Below are 26867 nucleotides of genomic sequence, written 5' to 3' on the forward strand. Positions count from 1 at the left end.
GATTCTTCTCAACGTGATTAACGCCAAACGCAGCCGCCGCGGGCGTTTTTCTTCGGTGTGTGCGTGTCTCTCCCTGTGTGTGTGTTTGAGTGTTGGTGTAATATTCGCGAAAAGTTGTTTTTCGCTACAACTCATACTCATACTTACTTAATATAGTATGTATATGTATAGCACATACACATATTTGTATATTTAAAGTCAATTTTCCTGTTAACGAAACCTGCCAAAACTGCAACTGCAACAACAACAACAACAACAAACGTTGCATGCAACATAAGTAAATTTTGGTGTCGAGTGCCCCCTTCTTGTTGTCTTCTTGTTGTGTTTGTGCTAAATGCTAAGTATGTATGTAAATACCTGGCCGATTTGCAAAGTACTCGCATTCGTGAATACATAAATAATTGTTTGCTGAGTACTCGCAGTTTTAGGTGAAAGTAAAGCAATTTGTTTAATTAATTGCACGCAAGCCTCCGCAACACAACAACAACAACCAGTCAGTCAGTCAGCGAGTAGATTTGTGTGCCAAGTTTATGCCAAGTTTATGAAGCGGAATACTCCACTTACGCCAAAACAGTGTGAACATACATAAATACTTACTTACATACATACATACGTAGTGCAGATACTCTTCGTATTCTATATCGAGAGCGTTTACCTTTTGGATATCTTTGGATAAAGCGCAACAGCTTAAACGTTTGAGCACAAGGATTTAACTGTTAGAGGTGAGTGAAAATTTTGAGACTAAAGTTCGAAAGAGTGGGAGAGGGAGACAAAGAGCGAATGAAAGAGAGAAGTTGAGAAACAGCGAGGATCTACCATATATGGAGTTCGCTATAAAAGTGAAAATAAGCGTCACATAAACTAAAGTAAATTAACAACTTTAAAAGAAAATAATAGTTTAAAGCAACAAGCTTAGCAGATCCCTATGAAAGCTATGAAAAAAATTATATTTAAATAAATATTTTTTCTTAAAGTTAACTTTAACAAAGTTTATTGCCATTTATAAATTCAAAAAAATCAGAAAGAGGTCAAAAACTTATTAAAAAAAGAATAGAATATGAAGGAGAAGCAAAACTCGACAGCATAAAATCATTAATAAACATTCTTGATGCCTTAGGGAAATATCAAGAGATGTTCTGGAAGAGTAAATATTATAAAGGATTATAATTGATTGTTTATGCTGAACTGCTGAAAGTACCGTTCCTCCTCATATTGCTCATTCAAAACTAGAACTAGATCTTCACATAACAAATCAATAAACCAATCAGTTCGTGTTTCACCCCAAAACAGTAGTAATAACTAATGCTCAATTTAAAATCATTTGTCTAGGCCTTTTTTTTATTTGGATGATCTGAAGTAAAGTAGCAAATTGGCTTCCACACCTAGAAACGCATTACTAATGAGTTGATTCTTAGGCTAATTCGATAATAATACATCGAATTATGAATATATTTATGTGCAGGTCAAAAATTGAATAGAATTAAGCAAATATGCAAACTTACAGCAACTCAAAAGCCATTTTCTGTGTCGCAACCCAATTCAATTTCAATTTGAATTCGAATTCAGAGTCCCCATTCCCATTCCTATTCGAAATTCGAATTCATGTCAAGCGGGAGTTTTGACTGTTTTTATTTGTTTAGATGACGCTTTGGCAAAACGGTCAAGCCGCCTTTTTGGCAGCCAGCACTAAGCAGAAAATATGTCGCATACTCTAGTATCTGGCGTATCTGATAGATACATTTGCTATTTTGCCGTTCTGGTTTTAAGTGGCTAACAAACAAGCTCGTAAATAGCCAAATACACACAACCCATTGTGTGTGTGTGTGTGTATGTGAGTGTATTTTGTTGGTTAACTATTTTTATTGACTTTAGCTTTGACGTTTGACACCTTTGCGCTTTTGTTTACGATTTCGGCCAATGGGAAAGAACTGATTTTTTAAATAGAGCCATGTAAAACACACAAATAAACTGGTAAAACAACATGAGGGCTTAGCAATCAAATGAATTACGATTTCCTAATGTAAAGCTAGTCGAAAGCAATACTTTTAAACTTTGAGTCACGTTCAGTTCAGCGAAGCGATTATGGATATTTCTAATAAAATTAGTCTTGCAAAAAACTATTCTTAATATTTATTTGCTGTTGTAAAGTGTATTCTTATGTTATAAAACCGGAAAATTGTTAGACACCTACAACAAAAGTTAGGGGTGGGCTTTACGATCCAGTTTGGGAACCAGTTTGCAGAAATATTTAAATTAATTTCAAACATTCCTTAAAATAAATGTATTTTCTTTGCGTTTAGTAGAAATTCCAGACTTAACCGCATCGACTTAAAGTCTTTTAGCATAATTAAAAAACAGTTGATATTGATTTATTAAAAATATCTGAGGTATTGACTAAATCCCGGAAAAAACATGTTTCGGAATGTTTTTTATTTCGAACTGCACACAAAGAGTACAAATATTCTATTGTATGAAAGCCTTTTGAGTCGTATACAGATTGTAACTTGCGATTATGAGAATGAAGAGAGGAGAGACGAGGAGAGAAGAGAAGAGTGGAGAAACATGAGTCGCTCGTGCCGACACACCTGAGAGTTAACTGAAAAGAGTGATCGAATCGAATGGCTGGCATTATTGAAACATTACGAGATCATTTTATAGGGTCGCAGCAGTCGAAGCGAAAGGGCCACAAAAAAGAGAATTTATACTTGGAGAGAAACAGACACCTTTGTCAGCTCCAATCAAAGATCACAGATCAAGCTTGCTTTTTTAATTACCAATGGGTCCAGTTGTTGCTGCTGCTGCTGTTGTTGTTGTTGTTATTGTCGTTGTCACTGTTGCTGGGTGTTTGATGGGCGCATAATCGAGACCGTTATGCTGCGGCGGCGACAACTTGATGCTGGCCCACTTGCGGCTGTCAAGCGAAGGCGCGAGGCGAGGGGAGCGGCCCTTTTGTCTATGGGCCAATTGTCCGTTAAGTGCAGCAGAGCAACTTGTGATCTGATCTCGGATTGCATAAGCTGCCAGTAAAACATATTTTTCACTGTCAGACATTTTTGTTGTTGTCTCGTTGTGTGTTGGTTTTTTTTCCTTAAGCTATTTGCCCCCTTGGCTGACATCACGCGACAGTCGAGCAGCAAAAATGCTGTTTCGGTGGCATTTTTGGTGGCCCAAAAAAATATAAAGAAAAAGAAAAGCACACGAATTGCGCCTACATAATTTAAATGTCAATGAGCGAAAGAGCAGACAGAGCGACAGAGACAGAGAGGCAGATAGAGACAGACAGACAGTCGGACAGTCAGACAATGATACTGAGAGGAAACAGCTGGGCTGGTTAGCTGGGCTGAGCAGAGAGTCAGAGTGACCCAATTTCGAGGAGCCACTGTTGTTGCCCCAGCCAGCCAGCCAGCCTGCTTCTGCTTCTGCTGCATGCAACCAAAGCTCAGCTCAGCTCGAGAAAAATAAAAATAAAAACACAGAAACACTTTCTCTTGATCGGGTTCTGCCCGGACGACACCGACAACCGACTGGCAGCCAGCGACTGCAATTAAGAGAAAATTTAATTTTGAATTTATTAAACACACGAAAACATACGAGCCAAAGTCATTTGGTTCGTTCGTTTTCACATAAATCAAAAAATCCAAAAAAGAAGAAAAAAGTTTGCCCTGCTCTCATACCATAATTATTAAGAGGCCAGGTAGAAGCTCAGGTTGAAAGCACCAGCAGCACCAGCAACAGAATCATAATTAGCCACGTTATAGATTGGACTTCTTTAACGAGTGATAAACAATCGCATTGTTTATCTTTGGCTCTGTTTGGCTTTTGTTTAACCTTTTCTGCACAATATCAATCTGAACAGATTTGTTATTTCTGAATTGTTTGAGATGCTATCGATATGATGAAGTAGGAGGAGTTTGTCAGAGATCTAGAAAACAAGATTTTGAGGCTAAATTCTCTCATTAATTCTTAAGCGGAATTTAGTAAAAGTTACGAATAGAAAACTGTAGAACTAAATGGAATATTTTGAACGTGTTTATTAGCTGTGAATGGGCTTAAGATTGCACACATTAGAGGAAGTATGAATTGCGGCAGAATCAACAGATAACTCAAAAGATATTATTAGACCTATAATTCCGCATTTACAATTTAAGTAAGCTAACTGTAGAAGCAAACAAGTTGGGACCAGCACATTTCTTCCTAATAGTAGGAAATTCTTTTCTCATAATCAAAGCGATTGATTTACTCGCACTTAGACGCTTGGCTGCCTGAGTAGCAGGCCCATGTTAAGTCGTAATGCCGCAATCAAAGTAAAGTTACAAGAGTTGTGGTAAAGAGTCTAATATCTCAAGAGCGCAGAAGAAGTAGAAGAGGCAAAAAAAATAAAAAAAAATAAGAAAAAGAAACCCGTTCCATATTCAAGTGTTTGCACTAGGCTTGACAGCAAAGCGCAGCCGATGGAATTCCTTGAGAGTATCAGTTACAAAACGTTTCAATTTTTGCTGCCTCACTGCGCCGTGTCCATTTGGAAAAAAAGTAATTTCGGATCGGTTATCGTTGACCATTTGTTTGTTTTGAGCCATTTTAACACGCGCTTGCGCCCCCGGCCATAAATGAGACCAACAAACAGATAGACTGACAGAAAGACATATGGACAGACGGAAAGTCAGAATAGACAGACAGATACTTGGGTGAAGTTGAACAAAGAATGAAATAATGGGAGAGAGAAATAAGATACTTTTTGGCACATAGTTAAGAATACTAACCAAATTGGTTATAAATAAATCGATGAAATTATTTAGATAGCTTACCGAATGGGTTTTGCTTTGAATTGGCTATTGAATCGCAATCTGTATCTGTATCGCGTTCGCCGTCCGTATCTGTATCTGTATCTGACTTAATGTATCTGCGCTTAACTGCCACCGCAATATGGCTATAAATGGCTAATGACAATCGATTTGCATAAGCAACGTAATTAATCTTAGTAATAACTAGAAATCGAACCGAATCCAAATCCGAATCAGAAACAGAAACCGAAACCCAAGCACAACAAACACAAATCACAGCCGGAGGCTTGAAAATTATATGAAATTTTCAGCGTGTATCTTTTAGTATGATTAATGAATGGAACCAAAAAACGACAGAGTCAAATCGAGTCAATAGCGATGCGATGCGAAGCGATGCGATGGCCACAGCTAGCTAAGCACCAGCTTATCGAAGGGACTGTCTTTCGTTATTCAAATGATTATTAAAGGGCGTAGAAGGCCACATCTATTAGTGTCACGTCTATGCGGCTAGAACAGAGAATTCGTTCCCCGGCCAAAAACCCGAGGAAACGACAGAAGAAAGAAACCTCAAACCTCAATAACCCATTGGCGATAACACCAACGCCTGGTCAGTTCTTCTTGCTGCCACATTGTTGCATATTAATGCGGCATGCCAGCTTCAAACAGTTAGTTCCCTGTGCGGCATATTAATTATGAAATTTCTTCCCCACCAACCAATATACATATCTCTTGTCCAGGTGTCTGTGTGAGTGTGAGTGCCAGTGTGTGCGTGCCTGTGTTTTTATTTCTGTTTTTTTTTTTCACATTTTGTATCTTTCACGGTCTCTCTCTGACTTTCTGGCCTTTCACTTCGGAATGCGGTAGCCGCAAAAAACTGCCCATAAAGCACATAAAAATAAAAAGCCGAGAGGGGGCAAAAAGATATATAAACACATACTCAAGCCGGTCAGTTCGGATTCCATTTAGCGGTAAGCAGTGCAATCAGATTTTGGCCACATATTTTGGTCAGCCTGTTACGCGTTCTTCTTTTCGTGCCATAAAATACGCACAGTGAATTTTTCTGATTTATTTGTGCAGATAATGGAAACAAACATTAAAGCATAATAATGTGTGTAATTAAATGCAGAGTTTATTAATGTAAATAACAGAGACAATTAGCTTGAACTTTTGGGGTCTTCTTTTGTGATTATTAACTTTGCGTATCTTTTTACTTTGCTTTTCTATTCAGAATAATTGAATCAACTTCAGACTCTCAGAATAGAAAAGAAAATTAAATAGTCATCTTAATTATATTTGCATAATTTTATGAATTACCAAATTCAACAACCTTTTCATTAATCATTATTCATAGATATTCGACATTTGCTTACAATATGTGTAAATAAGAAATTTCCTTTTAGAATTCAATTCTCCCAACATTCTTTAAGTTATTGCAAAATTCTAGTTCTAATTTGAAATTTTTGCAACCTTTCTGGCATTCATGCCACACTTGTATTTCCACAGAACTTCGTTTCTATTTAAAGCGCTGCTCTCGTAAAAATAAAACAATACTCTAAAAGAATTTTTGTAGAATATCTTTAACTGAAATCACAGTTCGTGAAAAAAATAAACAAAATACACACGTAGAAAGAAGAAATAATACTCCTTAGCTCTGTTGGCCATAAACTGTGTAAATTGATATCATTGACTAGACAGAATCATTGAGAGAGTTCACAGAGCTTTCTCGCCGGAGCCCCATAAATCTGCCAAAGAGCATCCGAGAGCTGGTGACTTGACTAGAGGCTGGGACGATGGGACAACTGGATGGAGTTGGACAGCGACTAATGCCGTTTAAAATGCGGCAATTTAGCTGCTATTTATATGGGTATCAATCGACGTTCTTTCGATTATCGACTGTCAAAGCAGGCACACTTAATTAATGCACTCCCCGGCACAGAAGAAGAGCCCATAAAAAATATATACACAAAAAGAAATCTCTCTGTGAGATGACCTCAAATGGTTCAATAAAGCTTTTGATATCGTTAAAGGGCCAAACGGTTCAAATGCTGAGCAAATATTTAAGACACGTTTGCGAGTTCAATGTGAACTCTTCATTGAGTGCTCTTCTCGAACCCCATTAACAACGGAAGCCCGCACAATAAACATCTGCTAAAATTATGAAATTCATAAGGTCGTCTTGACGAGAGAAAGAGAAAGAAAGAGCGACGAATAAAATCGAAGCAAACCATTAATCATAAAACGTATAACGGATGGTTAGCTCCGACATATGTCGAAGAGTCGTTGTTCGAGGCTTGTAATCGTAAAACAGCTGAAAAGCTGAAGAAGAAACATTGGCGTATCTTCAAAGAGTGATTTTAGAGAGTAAACTAGGCGTTGGCAATGCATTCTCATCTCGCACTCTCGCCCATCCACACATCCATCCATCCATCCATCCATCCATCCATGCTAAGCTATCCAAGCATCCGTCCCCTTGGGCACTTCCGATAAGATCGCACTACAGTGTTCAATAGAAACAGAAAACTGAACAGAACAGAAGACAGACAATAGACAGCAGACACATCGGCCTGCTATTTGCCTGAACTTGAGCATTTTTACCAGGAACGATAACACAACTAGCTACATAACAAGTTGGTGTGATGCACTTGAAGCTGCTCAACTTTATGATGCCCTGTTACCAAAGAAAATAATCATATATTAGGGCTCAAAAGTGTATGCACTGAGAGAAAAATGTTGTAACCAGTTACAAAACCGAATTAAAGAAGCACGCAAAAGATGATTTATTACATAATTAAACTAAGCTTGATGAAAAATAGATTTTACATATATTTATGTTCTGTCAAAAAGAATTAAAAAATACATATAATAAATCATGATTTGTTGATTATTCGATTTCAAAAAATCGTTGACTGTCAGATTGTTTTTGACGACCTTTGTCAAAGTTTCGAATATCAAGTATACGCTTAAATAGGTTGAGAATTATGAGCACAGGCCGTTTAAAAAGAGCTTTGTGTTGATGTTTATGCTGTAATTTGATACGAAGAGCTGTGAGTTGAGCACGCGATCTCTTATTGATTTTAATTATTTTTTTGTTAGAAGTTATTTCCTGAGATATTCTGAATATTAATTTTGTATATTGCAGAAAACTTTTACTCAAAATATGCCCCTTCCGTTGGCTTATTAGGTGCTGGGTATATAAAAAGCATTTTTATAGCAGAAATGCCTGACATTATGGCCGGCAACAATTTCCAACGAAATGAAATCGAACGGCATTGATTGCATGCCAATGTGGCTCCAAAGTTCTTGGCTGACACCTGCAGCCAGAGCCCAGACAAGTAACCATTTATAGAGTAGCAAGACGATCAACAGACGATCAACTTTCAAGGCGAATGACGCAAAGCACGCAATGCTACCGCTTCGTTCCTCCTCCTGCTGCCTTCGTTCCTCCTTCAACAACTCCGCCCCTGCCTCTGTCTCCGACTCAATCTCAGTCTCTCTATCAGTGTCTGCGACTCTCGTTGGCTTTCTCTGGCGACGCTGCTGAGGCTGCTGCTGCGTTAATTATTATGAGCAGAGGAAGTGCAGACGACTTTGGCAGCGACTAATTGCACTCGCGGTTGCTTCAGTTGTAGAACTAGCCTTAGAGGCTAGACAACAACAAACTGGCGACAACAAAACGCGTTCAATGTCTGCGCTTTGCCAATCCACTTCAATCAACTTTTAATATTACTTTTTATTTGTCCACTTTCAGTGTTACAACATGCTGCGTCTGTAGATATAAATATCAGCTATAAAATTGTGTTGCCAAAATGCCCACTCGCCACAATTGGGATACAGAGCGCGTGGGCGTGGCACATTTAGCGGGCGCACTGAGTCCGCTTTGCATAACAGATGCCAATCATGAGATACTGCGGCCAAAGCCGCGAAGGTAAGAAGAAAATTTTAAAACATTTTTTAAAAATTTTTTAGCTTAAATCATATTTATAATGTTAAGTTAAGTAAAGTTTATTCTTGGTTAAATCATATTCTTAAGTTAATGTCTACTTGTTAATTTGCCATACCATGACCATGTCGTTAGAGCATCCAACAACCCACAGATGGCGCTAATAACTGACATTTATACGAGCTGCCTGAAAGTATGCAACAATTTTTGTTTGACATTCGTGACATGAGTTTATTCGTGTGAATTATTTGAGGCGGGTTTTCACGCCTTTATGACTTAAGCTGCAAAACGTTATAACAAACATACAAGAAATTACAACACGCTGTTATTGTTTCTAAGTGGAAAATTCAGTCATTTTTTTTTAATTATCACTGCACAACAATTATATATTCCAATACATATTTAAAAATTTCAAAATCTGCAGTTTCAGACTGTATTAGCATCGATACTTTCTGTTAGTAACGCCTTGAAGCTGCTTGAGTATCGATGGTGCTTAAAGAGATAGTTTTTTGCGTTCTTGGTTCTTGTTTGTTTTGTCTCTCGGCTGTTGTTTCCGATAGGTCTCGAGTCGAAGTCCAAACAATGGATACTATTTTTGGTCTTGGACACTTGCATGCACAATTGTGCACAAAAGCGTGAAGCGTCCAAACGTTGAATGGACAATAAACTTTACTTTTGTTTGCTGTCCCTGTTCTCATCTACTTTTTGTTGCTGTCTTTTTTTTCGTTCTGAACTGCGACCAATTTCTTTTCGGAAGTGGCAGTAATACCATTACACGCAACAAAAACAACAAAATAATGGCAACAGCAAAAGAGTCAGACCATTTTTAGGAAATCTACAGACAGTTTTTTCTATTTTTTTTTTTGTTTTTTGATTTTCTTACTATTGTAGAAGAAGACTCAGATGAAGAAGAAACGGGTACAAGACGTCTAGATATCTTTTTGAAATCGCATTGTGAAGCCGGTCAAGGTTAATTTGGGGAAAATTAATGCCAACGTTGTCAGTGTCAGACGGAATAGAGCAGAGAAGATCTTCACTTCTGCACTTGGTCAGCGGATGTGGGCCAAAAAACAATCACAAACTTGTTTTATGACTTGAAGCTATGAATATAGTTATTTTTGGAAAAATAACTCAGTTAGACTATTGCCAGTCACTATATACTCAACTAATTCAATTTAATTGAAAACTCTGCATAACTGTTGATGAACATATATCAATTTTTTGTACTACAGATTCGATTTCACAAGCAGACAAAAGCCGCAACAATTGCAGATTTCAATCTCTTCGAGTTGTCTCCATGTGTGTTTGAGAGTGTGTGTGATGCATGTGCACAACAGAAGACAACACAGGAAGCCGAAATATGACTGGCATTTTGGAAACTTTTTGCATGGACAAACAATTAAAAAGCTAAGGTTTTGAAATACGTGTAACAACAAACAAATGACAGTACGAATAGAAATTCACACAAATGAAAGTGAAAATGGCAAAATGTGAATAATTAGCTGCAAACAATAACAATCATAATAATATATACACACAAACACACAGCAAGCGAGCTGAAATAGGAAAAATTTACTCGAAATATTTGCCAGCCGCACACAATTCGCTAGCTATCTGCTGACAACAACAACATAAACTAATTGTATCTGTATCTGACTCGCGGCTGTTGCTATCTTTATCTACGCCAATGACAATGGCATACGCTTTGGGTCTCGGCCTGGGCATGGGCCTAGACCTGGGGCCTGTGCAATGTTGGGGGCAATAAACCCCGCCATAGTTGTTACATTTTTCTATGAAGCATCTTCAATGCGACGACGACGTCGACGACATGAGGCAAGTGAAAATGTTGTTACCTTTTTACCTTGCTCGTGCCGCTGTCGCAGCCGCTGCCGCAGCCAGTGCCAACACTTTCTTTCACACAGATCGCGAGGCAGCGAGAGAGACAAAGACAGCGGCAGCCACATTAAAGTCAAGCGCAACGAAATCAGGCACATTATCCACATTATCCTACGTGTATCTGTGAGATACTTTTAACGCTTGTCAAAATATCTGAGACTGCAGTCAGCATTGCTGGACGCGAAAGTGTGGGAGTTGCTTGTGGCAGCCAAGTATCAGCTGCTGCCCAGTCTGCCACATGCCGCATGCCACAGGCCACCAGCTAGCAGCTAGCAACTAGCAACTAGCAGCCACATGTTAGAGATAGTCACGTCAACGTCACTCGCTTGACTAATTAAGCCGTTGAAACCAAATGCGACCCTAAGTTGCAGCTCAACGGAAGCATCGCCCCGCGCCTCCAATCCAATGACCGCAACTGTTGCTCTCTTCCTCACTCTCTCTTCCTTTCCTCTTCGCAAAGTTGATGCTGATGCTGATGCTGCTTAATGGGCAATGTAAAGCAGGCGGAAAGATGCGGAAATCTTGTTAGCGCCCCAACACAATCAACGCATATATTTTGTATTCATGTACGCGCGTATCTATAAATGTATCTACAAATCAGGTGCAGATGTAATGATAGCTACTAAGGCATCAAATCTGGATATTACACAAGAGTCACACAGATAATAAAAGCACAAAATAAAAGCACAAAACAAAACAACCAAGTGCTACGTTGATTGCTTTGCTTATAGTAGAGACCTTATATAAGCACTGCAATTAGCTGCATAAACAAAACATCCACAAAATACGACGAAAGCAAACTTATGACTACAACTCTATGAATTCAGCAGCAGCAGCAGCGGCAGACGCACATCAAAGTCTCGGCTGGTCTTTGACCCGCTTTACGTTTCCTGTTGTAAACCATAAACAAATAATACATAGTTTATTTTATTAATCAAATCGTGCATGGAGTCATTGAGTTGCCAATATTTTCAGTGGCTCATAATTAAATACGCAATTTTAGCTTTACTTAATTAAATCAAATTTCAATTTCTACCATGAATAATCTTTGTTTCCTGAGTTCAACTACCACTTATTAAATAAACTAGTATTAAGGCGGGTAATTTTAGCAGACTAATTAGATACTTCTATTTTTGTAGTCACTTTTATTTTTGCCAACTACAATAACTATATTTAGTGATTCTTTGTTAGCTCATCTCATCAGCAGTCATATATACATTTATTATTTAAATATTTCTAGTTTTTGCCAACTACTATAACAATCTTAAGAGATACTTTGTTAGCACATATCATCTCAGCTTCTTTACTCCTATCTAATCTCAATTTCATATTTTGTGTGCACTATAAAATTATTGTAAAATTTTATATTTATTTTCCTTTTTTGGTATCTATTAGATACCGTTTAAAAACGTTATTTGGATCAACATCTTCACTTTATCATGTTTGACAAGCCCTGATTTACCAACATCTATTTAATAGAACCAGTTTTATTTTATTGCCAACTCTTTTACTATTCTTAACTATTTTAGTGTATGTAAAATGAGGTTGTGTATTGATTTCTAACTTTGACTACGACAATAAGATTTTCTATCTTTAGATCTAAAATCCTCTGTTTGTAGCACATTACATTTCGTAACGAATCGAGATTTACTACTGGATGAAATTCGGGTTTTCAGTTCCCAGACTTGAAGCAGTGACTTGACACAAACGTTTGCAACTCAAAACATTTAATGTCAAAATGTAGTGACGAAAAGTCTTTCTTTATCGCAGCTGAATTTGAGGTTTTCCAAACCGTGTTGAATAGAAATCGACACAAAGTCTTGAGCTAACCTTGCGAGAACATTAGCAATTAATTCTAATTATATTTATGTCTTAACGATGTTATTAATGGCCAACAACAGGCAAACAAGTTAGACGTCTGCTCAAAGACCGAGTTCTAATGATCTACTAACTTTAAGTAAATGCCCAAAAACAATTTCCTGTTTGAATGTCGGCATGAAAAACGAAAGTTCTCTTTGAGGTTGGGCTCGGTTCGAGTAACTGCAGTAATCTCATTAGTTGGCCAACTCGCAATGACACACATACTCAATAGTTTTCGGATATTTTGGAATATTACTGCAGCCCCCAAAGGGCTGGGCAGAGATAATAGGTTTTTTTGTCTTTCGAATTTTTCTTTGAGGTTTTGCCTTTTGGCTTTTTGAATTGCAGTTGCCACCTTTGGCCAGTTTTTCCACCTCTCCCCCTCACTCTCTGTCTTTTTCTCTCTCACACTCTTTGCGTTGGTCGAGTTGTTTTATAAACACGCAAATCTTACATTAAACTTTTGCTTTTTCGGCTCTTTTTGTTTAAGTCGTTTTTTTTTTGTTTCTTTAATATTTTTCTGTGTGTAATGGGTGTAAGCATATTTATAGTCTGTCATTACAATTCCGTAAATTAAACTTTTTAATGCGCAAATTGTTTCGTTCATAATTTTGTTTTTTTAAATAATTAACTACGCCAGCAAGTTGGGCTAGAAACCCCGTCAAAAGAGTGCACAGAAGAAAGTTATTGTATAATACGACTAGCAAGTGTAGAGCGCACTCCTCTAGACGTGTCTTTTGCGTTGGTTTTTCCGCATTACGTGGGCGTTGTGTTCCCCTCCTCACTGGAATAGTATTTTCTTCTCTTCATCGTTCCATCTTTCGTTGACCAAATGACCAACGATTGGTCATAACTTTCTAATTGCGTACGCGTTTTGTGGTTTTTGGGCTGCAGGCCCTAGGATACGATTCTTGCTTGAACCACACAAAAAGAATATGTTAAAGCTGCCCAATAAAATATAAAGAGCGAGAGAACCTCAAACAACCGTTAGATCAACAGCATCAACATCAACATCAACATCAGCATGAGCGCTGTAAATCATTAGAAGCAGGTTACGCTTTACCAATTTATCACTGCTACACATGAAATGTATCTACAAGATGTATCTTGAGCCTCAACCTACGCGTGTCTGCACATGCTCAGAACACAAAACGTGATCTTGGACCTCAGCCTCAACCTGAGCTGAGGGAACCCAAGAGCTTCAGCTCCCAGCTGCTTTTGGCCAGGCGCGGAAGGAAGGAAGCTAGCAAAACGATCTGATAAGTGTCAAGATTGTATAACCTTCGAGTGTGTCCCAGGCCACAGCAGTCGGCCCCTCAAAACAGTTGTACATAATTAAATTCACAAACTCAAGGCACAGTGATGAGCAGCATAAAGTGATAGATTAAAGTTTAGTGTAGGCAATGTGTATTAGAAATAATGAAATCACTTTTATATTTTACTTGAGTAGAACAAAATATTTTTGTAATATTTTAATATCCAAAAATTGTATATATATTTTATATTATTATTATATGTGATATTATTATATATGTGATATTTTGTAATATATAATTTACTCTGTTTAAATGCAAACATAAAAATGTATTTTTTAATTTAATAATCCATACATTTATCAGAAATAAATATTCTATTATACATATATTATATAAAAATTAAAATTAAAATTTATTTTTTTTTATATTTCTATACCAATTTAAAACACGTTAATATGTATTTTGTTGCATTAAAAATCAAAGATAAAATGTATTCGGTTAAAAACTAAGTTATTTTATTTTAATTTCATACACTCATAACATCGACTAAGAAATAAACTATTGTATTGCGCCAGAAACTATTTTAAAAACATTCCATCAAGTAAATTTGGAACAGGAATATGTTACTTTACAACATTATGTTTGATTCGAAAAGCAAATTAAAAACAATTTATTTTTGGAACTATGTCGCGTTTATATTTAAACGACAATGCTGACCTCGAGACTGCTCCAACATATTCATAAATTATTAAGAACTGCTCATCAGAATAAAACATAGATACAGGCTGATAGTAAATCATATCTCATTTGATATATATTTAAAATGAAAAATGTTCACAGTAAAAGTGACTCGAAATAGTTTTTCCACCACAATCACAGTGACTGGGAAAACTTGCTCAGCGAGTATCGCTTTCAATGGGAGTACGCAGAGCTGTTGTGGGCTCTGCCCTGGAGTAAATCTCCGCCTGCTGTTGTTGTTATAGTTGTTGTGCTTCTACCTGCCCCTTGGCTGCTGTTGTCTGTTACAGTTGTGCCATTGTTTTGGTCACACAGCTGAGAAACAACAACTCACGGCAGCTGAAATTACCCAAGCCAAAGACCTGCAAGGTGGCATGGGCCCCAAAGGCAGCAGAGCCAGGCCTACGCCGCTGCATAGAGTACACACTCTGTGAAAAATCAGGAAAAACAGAGACGTACACAATGACTAGCGTTAACACAACGCTAGCGTCGACGTCAGCAGCTCAGCCAGCGTCGACTGCGAGCAGAGAAGCAGCGAGGCAGCAGCTGGGTTTGGCTTTGAAACCGCCGGCTGGCAGTTGGCAAGCTTCAGTCGAGCTTGATGTCTGAGCGCGCGTGGTAACGTCGAAGAGTTGAATCGGAGTTTTCGAATCTAAATCGGAATTAGAAGCGAGCGAGAGAGAGAGATTGCGACTGAAAGATTTTGTTTGGATGCGGTTACGGAACGTTGCGCAGACGGCGCTAGAGCAATGATAATTTATAATTTGCATAATTGTTGTTATTATTTTGTGTATTAAATTGTGTATGTCGCCGAGCGTCGCAATTTCAGTGCAAAGTGAAATGAAACCAAAGCGAAAAATCTCAACATTTAAATTCTAAATCAACTTGCAACATCACCATCATCTTCATCGTGTATTCAACATTGGGATTTGCCTCATCATTGTCTCATCAACATGTACTGCACCAAAGATTGCACCTGTCGCCTTTGCCGCGAACTGCGCGATTACAAGCTGAAGAAGGCACCGCCACAGCAATCCCAGCAGCAGCAGCAAAAGCATCAGCAGCAGCAACAGAAGGGAGACAAGGGAGCGGGAGTGACGCCACCGAGTTCCCTGCTGGGTCGCATGCTAAATGAGAACTTCATATTGAGGCGACGAGGCATCTCGCTGAAGAACTTTCAGCCGCAATCGCTGCGCAACAGCGAAATGTGTCAGTTGGCTCCTCGAGATCTGCCACGCCCCACACAAACGCCCTCGCCCACGCCCATCGAAGAGTTGCCCGACTGGGCGGCCACACAGCGCAGACAGCCAGGCAATGGAAATGGGAATAGCAATGGGAATGGGAACGGGAATGGGAATGGGAATGGGAATCTAGGAGATCGAGAGGTCAAACCAAATCATAAGGTGGTCATCTATTTTGGTGACTCCATGAATCGAGGACAACCCGCAGATGCAGCAGCCAATCTGCGCTCACAGTTGCTGCAGGAGATGTGCCACAAACTGCAGGCCAATGGATCCAATGACAAGCTTAAGCCAAAGCCGAAGCCAGAGCCAGATCAAGAGGCGGCAGCAACAGGGCCAGATTTGGAGCTAAAGCAGCAGGCGAAGCCAGTGCCAGAGGCAGAGGCAGAAACGGAGGTGACTGCGGGTGGTGATGCTGATGAACTACCGCCCTACATTGAGAGCGTGCAGAATGGCGTAATTAATATCAAAATTGAAGGCAATTACCGGCGTGCCAGTGCGCTGGTGGAAACGGTGGCAAAGCCAACTCTAGCCGTTGTTGGCCAAATGAAACCCGATGCTCTTGCAGCTGATGATCATCATCATCATCGCAATGATGATAACCAAAACGACGACGACGACGACGACGATGATGACAGCGACCCTGGCCACGATGCGGAGACAGCCAGTCAGTCGGATTCATGCGATTGGAGCTACGTTCAGGAGTGGCGACGTGCTGCGAGACGGTAGTGAAAATATTTCAAATGATTTGCCATTATTTTTCGCCCATTTTTCACTCTGCGTTGATTTTTTTTTTGTCTGTCTTTCCACTCCAACAATTGTTGTCTGGGCTCCCATTCTAGTATTGTGAAAGCAAACTGGAGGCAGAGGGTTTGCCCAGTCAAAAAAAACACCCAAAGCCAAGCTGAATAGCAAGTGAAAACAGTTTCAATTTAATTTTTCCACATTTTTTCATTACGTTTTGTTGCTGTTGGGCTTATTTGCATGGGATTCGATAGTAAAAGGGAAAATCTGAACTTGAAGATTGTATTCTTTATTACCTTTCTTAAACCTTTTTCACTTTTTAAAAATTCAATTGAATTTTCAGTTTTGTTGCTTTGCAGCTGCATCTTTAAGATATTCATATGCATTATTAATTAATTAACATTAGCAGCTAAAAGTATGCAATGAATATTTTCACTATTTTAGATAAATTTCAGTTTGTGTATTGGGTAATTTTATGCTTAGAAAAAGTTAATTTATGATTTGCAAATTATAGTCATATGTTTATTTTATTCGTTTTTACACTCCAAAATTTATGAGCAGCTAAACTTGGTCAGCTAGACAAACAGATAAATATCTTTTAATTATACAATGATAAAATACAAAAACTTCTCGCACTATTGTTTCAACTTTTCCCATTGTATTTAACTCAAGTTAAAGTCTGTTAATATTTGGACTGCCAAATAAACTTGTGACTACTGTAAGAATGTCAAAAGGTCGGTGATCGCAGAATAAAGACGCGAGATCCATTAAATGGGAGCATGTCAATGCATTGTAAAAACAATTCAAAAACAATAAATCGCATTTAGCTGAACGCATTGTCAGATTGCCAGCTTCAAGAACAATAGACACTTTTCACAATAAAAGAAACTTTGCTGCCAAAAATTCTAGGTCAATCAGCAGCAGCAACATAAGAGGCAAGTTTTATGTTACAACATGAAATCAAAAATCATAATAAAAGCAAACGATTTAATTCGCATCTTTTGGCGGCATGCAAATGAGTTGCTCGTAACTGGCTTTTCATTTTCTATTCCCCCTTTTATGTTTTTTTTATTTTGACCGAGCCCAGTTAGAAGAAGATGATGATGATCGCAAAGACAGTGCAGAAATGTGAGAACAAAAATCTCAACCCACTTTCATAAACAAAAGGATATGTTTAGCTCAGCCCGAACTCAGAATAGGGAATACTCTAACAAGTTAATGAAGAGAAGATAAGAGAAGAGAAGTCGCAAATATCTATTATCATAATTATATCTGACATTTACTTAATATAATTTATTTATGCTGGTGACAAAATCGCAAGAAATTTGCATACTTAATGCCAAGGATTATTTAACTATTATTTAACAATAGTATACCTTAGTGAGTTATTCGTATTGCTCATTCGGTTCTTTAGAGTATATTATGAGAATGTGGCTCTGCTTTTAATTAGATGCCACCTTTCCTCCAAGCTGAAGCTCAAGCTCATGCTCAAGACCAGACCCAAGCCTCAGACCATTCTCTACGATACTTTAAATATGCAGATATATAGAAAAGGTGGCCAACTCGATTGGCACGACAGTGTGAAAGATAAGCGGTAATATGACAGATATATGACAGTCCGTTAGAAGCAGTTTTATTGTTTGTTTTGTCTCGTTCTGTTTTTGAATTCTAATGAGTTGCATAACTGAGTGCTCTTTATGTGGGCCAAATTTTGCTATACGGTTGCTAACATATTTAAATGCGATTGCTTTCTTTTTTATTCTGCTTTTTATTTATTTCAGTGTATTCACTCACACGACAAAACTTCTTCCCGAATTTTAATAGATGTTTAAATATTAGTTGATTTTAATTCAAATTAATTCTTATTGTTCTACTGTTATATAAATGTTTGTTCTTAGATTTGTTATTTAACTTCATATTTTGCTGAATGACGCATTTTTATTGAGCTCTACTTTTTATTTCTCTCGAAGTGTTTATAGGCACGAGTTGAATATAATTCAATTCATTTCAAAATTGTTCAATTGAAATTGAATTTTTGGGAAATAATTCAAATTCAGTCATTGACCTGCTTAGTGATTAAATAAATATCACATTTATATTTATGCATTAGAAATAATGTGGATTAAATTTTGCTTAGTATTGACAGAACTCGATTCCAATTACTTAGACGATTTGGCAAATATTGTTTTTAATTATATGCAAAGTGTGTCTGTATAATTTAATTTCGTTAGAGACTGAACGTATTAACCTCACATTTTTCGATTAAGAATGAAAGTTAAAGGTTTTTTATCATGCATCTTTGAAGTAATATGAAGAATATATTTGTAATTTCTAAATTTATTTTAAATGGTATAACATAGTATACTATACATACTATATATGTACATACATATATCAATATATTTATTTTATTTTAATATTTCCTTAATTTATTTTATTTTCATGTTTTATAGTAGGAAAACATATTTTTGATTTTAAAGCAAATTTTCTTCATTGTCTTTCAACTTTTATAAAATTGAATATTTAAAATTTTATAAAATATTAAAGGTATTGTTCACATCCATGTATAATATTTAAAATTTTATAAAATATTAAAGGTATTGTTCACATCCATGTATAATATTATATAATTATAATGTTAATATATTGAATATTTTTAAAATTTTCCGTAAAACAATACTATCAATACTGTTTGTTACTGTTTCCTCAAATGATTTGTCTTGTTGTTTATTATATTTCTGACTATTATTTAATAGTTAATCTTCCCTAAATTTTATTTGGATCTAAAATTACGAATTTGTTCTACTGTATATTTAAAATTTTCGTTATTATTAGGATACATTAATATTATTTGCTTGTATTAAGAATTTTCCAATTTATTAGTTTATTTTTTTTATATTTCTGAGTAATAAGTAATTGTAAATTTACTTCATTTTAAATTAAGATTTTCATTATTACAAATTTCCATTTTCTTGAATATTTTTAAAGAGAAAGTCTATATGACAATTTATGGATAAATGTAATTTACTATTAGTTATATTTCTTGTTTATTCTCTATACAAATTCCTTAAATATCTAACTCTTAATTAATGGACAATTTTCTACTTTTCTTTTCAAATTCTTCCGACAGACCGACCGGAAATTTGCCGCCCAACTTCGGGGGACAGCAGCCGCCGAGCCAGATGACGGGGTTGCCGCCGGTGCCGGTGTCGGCGCCCGTGGCGTTGCAGTCCCAAGCGCAGCTGCAACAGTTGCAGGGGGCGCCGCACACGCCGCAGGCCGGAGGCGCTGGACTGGCTGTGGCGATGGCCACGCCAGCACCGCGAGTGTTCAAGGAACTGGCGCAGCAGCCGAACAAGGCGCCAGTGGGTGGCAGTAAGCTGGTGAGCAGTCCGCTGCCACAGCCACAGCTGGCTACGTCGGTGGCCAAGGGAGGCATGCCACAGCGGGCGGTGACGGGACCAGCTCGCCTCACAGTGCAGAGCACGCCAGTGAAGTCGCAGCCACCGCAGCTAAGCGGCAGCTTGCAGAGCTCGCCCAGTCGCCCCACGCTGGGCATTCCCACAGCGACGCCTCCACAACAACAGCAGCAACCACAGCAGCAGGCAGCTCCCAGACATCAGCATGAACAGTTTCGGGCGCTGCAGAGAGTACAGGAATGCCACAGCTCGTCGGATGAGAATCGCAGCTCGGGCCATGCCAGCATGTCGGACACAGGCGGCCACAGTTCCTCGCCAGCGGGAGGCATGACTTTGGGACCGCTGCCCGAGGATCGACTGGCTGCTGGGGTGACCAATCGCAGCACACGTTCAAGGAGGCATCGCGGCATCATGCCGGGAGGGAAGGCGCCGTGGAGCGGCACTGGGCTGGAGGACATCAAGTTGGCCATACAGCAGCTGACGATGCGCTCCCAGACGAGCAGCAGCACCTACAGCAGCCTCAGTGCCGGCTCGGAGAGTTCGGAGCCCGCGCGACGCCTGGGACGCTACTCATCGCTGGAGACAGTGATCACGAGCACAAGTGCGGATGAGTTTGTCTGGGTGGACTCACACAATCGACTCGTAGAGTTGCAGCATCCGCCGTGGAGTCAGCAGTGTATAATGCGTGTTCTGCGCCATGGACGTTGCAAGCAGCAGGCGGAACAGGTGACCGTCGAGGTCATCTCGAGGCTGGGCTATTTGCTGCAGCGTGCGCTGGTGCGCATTGCCCGCGAGATTCAGCGCTTTTCGGCGGGCCTGGGACTGTGCTCCAAGCAGGAGGTGGCTGGCGCCTTTAAGGTGGTGCTATGCTCCACGTTGGCTGATTCCTGCACCAAGGCATGTCTGCGGGCTGCGGCGATGTTCGCTGTGCCCGGCGAGAGTGCACTGAAGCAGAGCAAATCCGCTCGAGCTGGACTTCAGCTGAGCGTGGGCAGTTTCTTTCGATGGATGACGGATGCCCGACTAGGCAAATTTATACACGAATATGCAGCGGTCTATCTGTGCGCTGGCATTGAGAATCTGCTCGAGGAGATCATGCTGCAATGCGGCAATGGCAATGGCAACTCCACGGCCGCCGCTTTGGATCAAAGCATCGCTAGCAGCGGCGATTTCTGGGGTCTGCTGCAACCGTTTGCGCATCTGAATGCTGGCCGCATTGCATCCGGCGCCTTGGCCATGCCCCGCTGGGCCAGCCCCTTCTCCCTGGCCACTTGTGTGGGCAGTATACGTGAGCTGAAGGAGAAGGCGCTGCGCACTCAGCAAGAGTTCCAGCATGCTGCCGCCTTGTCGAATGCCGCACTGAGTGCGCTCTTCTACTTCATGCGCTGCTCCCAGCTGGAGCACACCGAGCTGGCGGCACAGAGCTCTACAGCTGGCCAGGCGCCGCCCAATAGTGGCACCCAGAATGTCCAGGAGTTGTGCTATGAACGTGCCTACGTCGTGTTGCCCCCACTGGCCGAGTGGCTGCGAGTCGCCTCCGCACATGCCGAGCATCGCAACGGGCTTATGATTGACAAGGATGACATACTGCAGGTGAGAAAGTAGTATATAATAGTAAAAATATAGTATATAAATATTATATGAAAGTTAAATTGGATAGGATGAGAAACCCCTTACATATTTTTTAGTGATTAATCGAAATTAAGAGCCACTAAGTTTAGTAAATGAGCAACTGGAATCATCTCTTTATTTTCAACTATTAAGTAGGTGTATTAAATTATATCTACAGCTAGAGAGGGAGCATTAATGTAAGAAACATATTGTCAATATTTAGACGTTAATAACAAGTAAGAAAACTACCGTCGAGTGTGCTCGACTGTGAGATACACGCTACCTATTTCGCAAAGAAAGCAAAACTGTGCGTAAACAGAAATACTGAAATATACCAAAGACTATATTTGGTAGTTTGATAAGTACTACATTAAACACATATCATAGAATTTAAAGTATACCAGATTGTCAGACAAAGAAACTACTTCCCGTAATAACGAGGGTTTTTTGTCCATACAAAAGTACTCTATAGGTAGCGAGTATAAGAAGCGACTGATAGTTTAATGCCCATACATTTAGCTTCTCTTAGTATTTGTTAAATTTTTGCTTCTCGTATAGTATATTTCAATCACTGAAATCCCTTACCATAACTATCTTTACCCTTTACTCTCGCAGGCTGCGCGTCTGCTACTCCCCGGCGTCGACTGCCCCATACGCGCCGTGGCCCACGACGAGGAGCTGCCCACCAAGAAGACGCACTTCGGCAACAGCTGCAGCAGCAGCAGCTCGACAGGCGGTGGCAGCGTCACAGGCACCGCCAGCAGCTGCAGCTCGCCAGCGGCGGCAGTGAGCAGCATTGGCGAAGACACCTCTGAACTGGGACGACGTGCCACCATCGGCGTGGCCTTCAAGCTGCTGCTCACGGGTCGAGCAGAGCTGCTCGCCCAAGCGGCGCAATTGCTGCCGCCCACTACACGCTACGATACGCAGAACAGCGCCGGATTGACTGCGTTGATGGTGGCCAGCATACGGAACGATGAGGTAGCCCTACATGCACTGCTCGACGCGGGCTGTGATCCCAATGTGGAGGTGCCAGCAGCGGGCAGCAATGGCTATCCGGCCATACAGCCGGACACACAGCACTGGACGGCGCTGAGCTTCGCCGCCAGTCGGGCCAACTATGTGGCACTGCGGATACTCCTGGAGCGTGGCGGCAAAGTGGAAGGCGGTGCACGCAGCAGCGAAGAGAAGTGCACATTGACGCCACTCCAACTGGCTGCGGGCACAGGGAATCTGGAGATGGTGGCGCTGCTTTTGGCACATGGCGCGAATGCTTTTCTCTCGACGCAGCAGAAGGATACGCTCTGCTTTGCGGCGGCGGCGCAGAAGGGTTGCTTCTGTGCCATCTCAGTGGCAGCGGCGCACGGACATCGCAGCTGTCTGCGCAAGCTGCTCACGCATCCCGTCTCGCCAGGCACACGAGATGTGCTCTCCCTAGAGGAGATGCTGGCTGAAGGCGATGTGGTGGGCGTGCGTGGCGCTGGAGCTGCCTCGGTTGGACCTGGAGAGGATCTGCTGCCGTTGCTCAACAAGACGCAGATCAAGCGGCTGCAGGAGGCCATGTACCACAGTGCTGAGAATAATCATCTGGGTGCGTAATTAATGCAATCCTTAAGAGCTTATTTACTTAAAGTCGCTTCTCTCTCTTTGTAGATATTACCATTGAACTTCGCAAGCTAGGCGTGCCTTGGACTCTACATTGCTGGATGCATGCGCTGTCGGCTGCCCATGAGCTGCGCCTTGATGCGGTCATCGATCAGCTGCTGCAGGACTTTCTGCAGGTGTGTCCCGATGACTACAGCGCCCAGTTTGTCAGCGAGTGCTTGCCCCTGCTCTTCAACATCTTTCGCAATAAGAACGAAGGCACCACGCTGCTGCTGGCCGACATTTTTGCCACCTGCTTCGGCTGGGAGGCACTGCATCCGCTGAAGGAACAGCCACCCATGCAGCCCGTGCAGGGCACACGCATCGATCCAAAGTTTGTCAACAATCCGGAACTAAGCGATGTTACTTTTCGGTAAGTCAAACTTACATTCCACATTCCACATTTATTAATGTTAATTCCTTCACAGCGTTGAGGGCAAAATCTTCTATGGCCACAAGATTGTTTTGGTCACAGCATCGCCACGTTTCCAGAGCATGCTCAGCTCCAAGCTGAGCGATGCCAACAGCACACCAACTGTGCAGATCAACGACATTCGCTATCACATCTTCCAGCTTGTCATGCAGTTCCTCTACAGCGGCGGCTGCAATGCCCTCGATGTCTCCCACGCCGATGTCCTCGAGCTGATGGCAGCCGCTAGCTTCTTTCAACTGGAGGCACTCTTGCGCTACACCGAGGCACGCTGCTCCGAAATGGTCGATGTCGACAATGTCGTCGCCATGTATATTCATGCCAAGGTAAGTGCGGGTTTTTAAGTTTGGGTAGAAATAATTTTTAGCTTGAAAAGTTTATAACTGCTTTTATAAAGTGTAGTTTATTATTCAAGTACCTTATTAAATCTACTACAATTCTTGAATAGTTAAGATAACAAGCAGTTTTGCACATTACTTTGTATTTATAAATATTGCAAACATTACAGAGCAAAAAGTGTGCTGCATTTTTGTCGGTTTTTTGAGCTTGATTAAAAATAGTGTTCAGCTTAAAAATTTCATAACTTCATTTACAATTGCTTAAGTTTAAAAGATATTTTACTAAATTTACTACCATTCTTACATAGACAACATTACAAGCAGATTTGTACTTCAGTTTGTATTTATAAATTATGTAGGCAGCATATATAAAAAATAGATCAGAATTTAAAAGATTAAATTTCAAATTTGGCACAGAAATTTTGACAAACTATCTTGTTCTTATTTCGTATTTCGAAATTAAGTAATTAATATATTTTGACGGCTTTGAACTAATAAATAAATTAGTATATACAAATAATTATTATTATTACATTTTTATATTCACTCACATTTGCATTGAATTTCAAAGAAATATTTCATAGTTAGAACGCTTTGTATTCCGCGGAAATAAAAGTATTTATTGCCACTCATGCAAATTACAAATATTTTCGAATATTAAACGAAAGAAATCTTTCAAAAATGAATTCAAAAAAATTGTTTAACTATAAAACTACAAAACTATAGTCACTTTAAAACAAAGTAAAGCAAAAAGTAAAGTATATATGAGCAAGTGGAAAACTATTTTCAAATAATAAATTATACAAACGTAATTGATTTATTTTTGTTCTAATTAAATAAACAACATTGTAAATTTCTAAAATTAATTTAGTTACTAGTTAAATAAACAAAATTGTGAATTTCTATAAATAAGTTAATCCATTTTAAAAGAATATAATTTTATTTTTAGTTACTTGTAAATCAAAAGAGTTTTATACACGTTTAAGAATAGTTGTCTAATTTATAAACTTTGAATTTTTCGTTGCCAGGTGTACAATGCCAACAATCTCTTGGAGTACTGCCAGAGCTTTCTGCTGCAGAACATGGTCGCCCTGCTGACCTACGATGATTCCGTGAAGCGTCTGCTGTTTGCCAAGAAGATACCAAATCACGATGTGCTCGCTGGACTGTTGCACACGTTGCAGCAGCGACTGAAGAGCCGCAAGCCTGGAAATGCTGGAGGATTGCTCAACTCCTATCGATCGCCGCCGGCGACGCCAGTGAAGAAGTAGTAGAAATGCGTCTGATGTGCATAAGATGTATCTATGTCCTACTCACTTAATGTCATATTTATTGCATTGTTTTAAACGATATATAAACATTTGAGCTCTGTATTATATAATGCCCCTATATTATACTATATACTATATACACAATGTATACCCTATAATATACCCTGTACGAGTAGTTGTGTAGTTTGTACTCTCAACTTGTTCAGCGCACTGTTATTTTTAACGAACAGCTTAGCAATCGTATCCTGTAGTTAGTTGAAATTGTTTCTGCATTAATCGAACAAAAAACCTACAAAAAAACTACTATAAAAAAATACTCGCAAATTGGTTTTTTTACTTTGTAAGGATTATTTTTATTTTAAAACTTAAAACTTTGGCGGTTTCTGATAATCGGTCTCGGGCACATATTGCGCCTCGCTGGCCTGCTTAGCGGCCAGTGAGATTTCCTTGGAGATGCTGCCACCCTCGGGCACAAAGCCATGATCGTTGGCCTTGTAGTTGACAACGACCTCCTTGCCATCGGCATCGTAGTACGAATAGTTGCCGCTGATCTCGAGATGTTCATTCTCGGTGCCGGCATCGACTACCACAGCTGTCTCCTCGCGATGTGTGCCATCCTCGCTCTGGTAGAAGAAGTGATACGAACCATCCTGATTCTTCTCATTGATCGAATCCAAAATGGCCACAGGAGGCGCATATTCAACGGGTGCGGCCAGAGCGCTGGCGATGTACAGGACAAAGACACTAAGGCACTGCAAGAGAGAGATCATCGCAGAATTTAACGAGTCTGGATCACGACGGGTTATCCATGCGCTTGAAACTTACGAGCTTGAACATGTTGCTGTTGATTCGTTGTCTGGGCTCAGTTTGACTTCAGCTGCTGTTGAGCAGACGTCTTATATAGGCCATCTTCCTTACCGGTTTTTGCACTTCTTTTTTCGATTGTTTTTTGGCAACCAGTGACATACATTAAGACGTTCAAATCGCACGCTGAAACTCGTTCTAAGAATTAATTTAATATCAATTAAGCGCGCTTGCATACGCCCCGGTAATTTTAAGGGGGAATAGAAATAATCGAGCTGCCAATCGATGCGGTACTCTAGAGATTGCTGCTCCGTGTGTTAAGTGTAGTTTGGAATGGTATTCATGGGTCTTCGCCGCATTCCATACACTTGTTTACTTAGCTCTTGCGTTTCGGTTTGTACTCATTAATTCAACATGATTATACTTACACCACCAGAGTGTCGAATCCAATCATGATCATTGTGATGATGATGATGATGATTAAATTATGATGCGGTTCGCCAACAACATTTCTGCATGCATTGTTACCACTGATTCAGCCTCCTCCTCGATTTGGATTTGTTTTCGGTTACGGAATTTTATTGGCTGCATGCAGTTTGCCTCGATTTTTCTCGAACAAAGAAAGACTTCTCAATTGCAATTGTTTATAGGAAAACTATAAACAAATCTCAGTGCCCCGCCAACAAACACACATCTTCATCGCCGCGGCCCTCACAGAAGAACATTTCTGTTATTTTTGGCTCGGTTCGTGCTAGAGAGAGAGCACTAAATTTTCCAGCACCCTCTACACGAAGGAACACAATGCATAGCCCGAGAGACCTCAAATGAAGAGATGGAGTGGTGGAGGGAGGGAAGCTACAAATCGAAATACTTAAAGGTGCCATATGCGCTTCG

At 40.0% G+C, this 26867-nt stretch overlaps 2 protein-coding genes across 3 annotated transcripts; one reads left to right on the forward strand and one right to left on the reverse strand.

Moving 5' to 3' along the window:
- Nucleotides 1–25788, forward strand: LOC117570578 (ankyrin repeat and BTB/POZ domain-containing protein 2). 2 transcript variants are annotated; one of them, XM_034252319.2, is made up of 7 exons: nt 1–722; nt 8530–8706; nt 19587–21468; nt 22102–23077; nt 23140–23503; nt 23559–23886; nt 24927–25788. In XM_034252319.2, exons 2-7 carry the CDS (start codon nt 8588–8590, stop codon nt 25167–25169), a joined length of 3912 nt encoding a protein of 1303 aa, XP_034108210.1. In that variant the 5' UTR covers nt 1–722; nt 8530–8587; the 3' UTR covers nt 25170–25788. The 2 variants fall into 2 exon arrangements, with proteins under 2 accessions (XP_034108210.1, XP_051859710.1); XM_052003750.1 differs by lacking the exons at nt 1–722; nt 8530–8706 and adding an exon at nt 15098–16437.
- On the reverse strand, nt 25498–26101 carry LOC117570579 (endocuticle structural glycoprotein ABD-5). Its single transcript, XM_034252321.1, has 2 exons — nt 25995–26101; nt 25498–25921 (listed from the first exon to the last, which is right to left on the reverse strand). Exons 1-2 carry the CDS (start codon nt 26004–26006, stop codon nt 25535–25537), a joined length of 399 nt encoding a protein of 132 aa, XP_034108212.1. The 5' UTR covers nt 26007–26101; the 3' UTR covers nt 25498–25534.
- Nucleotides 26102–26867: the final 766 nt, after the last annotated feature.

This window comes from Drosophila albomicans, chromosome 3 (assembly GCF_009650485.2).
Source record: "Drosophila albomicans strain 15112-1751.03 chromosome 3, ASM965048v2, whole genome shotgun sequence".
NCBI classification, from domain to species: Eukaryota; Metazoa; Arthropoda; class Insecta; order Diptera; family Drosophilidae; genus Drosophila; species Drosophila albomicans.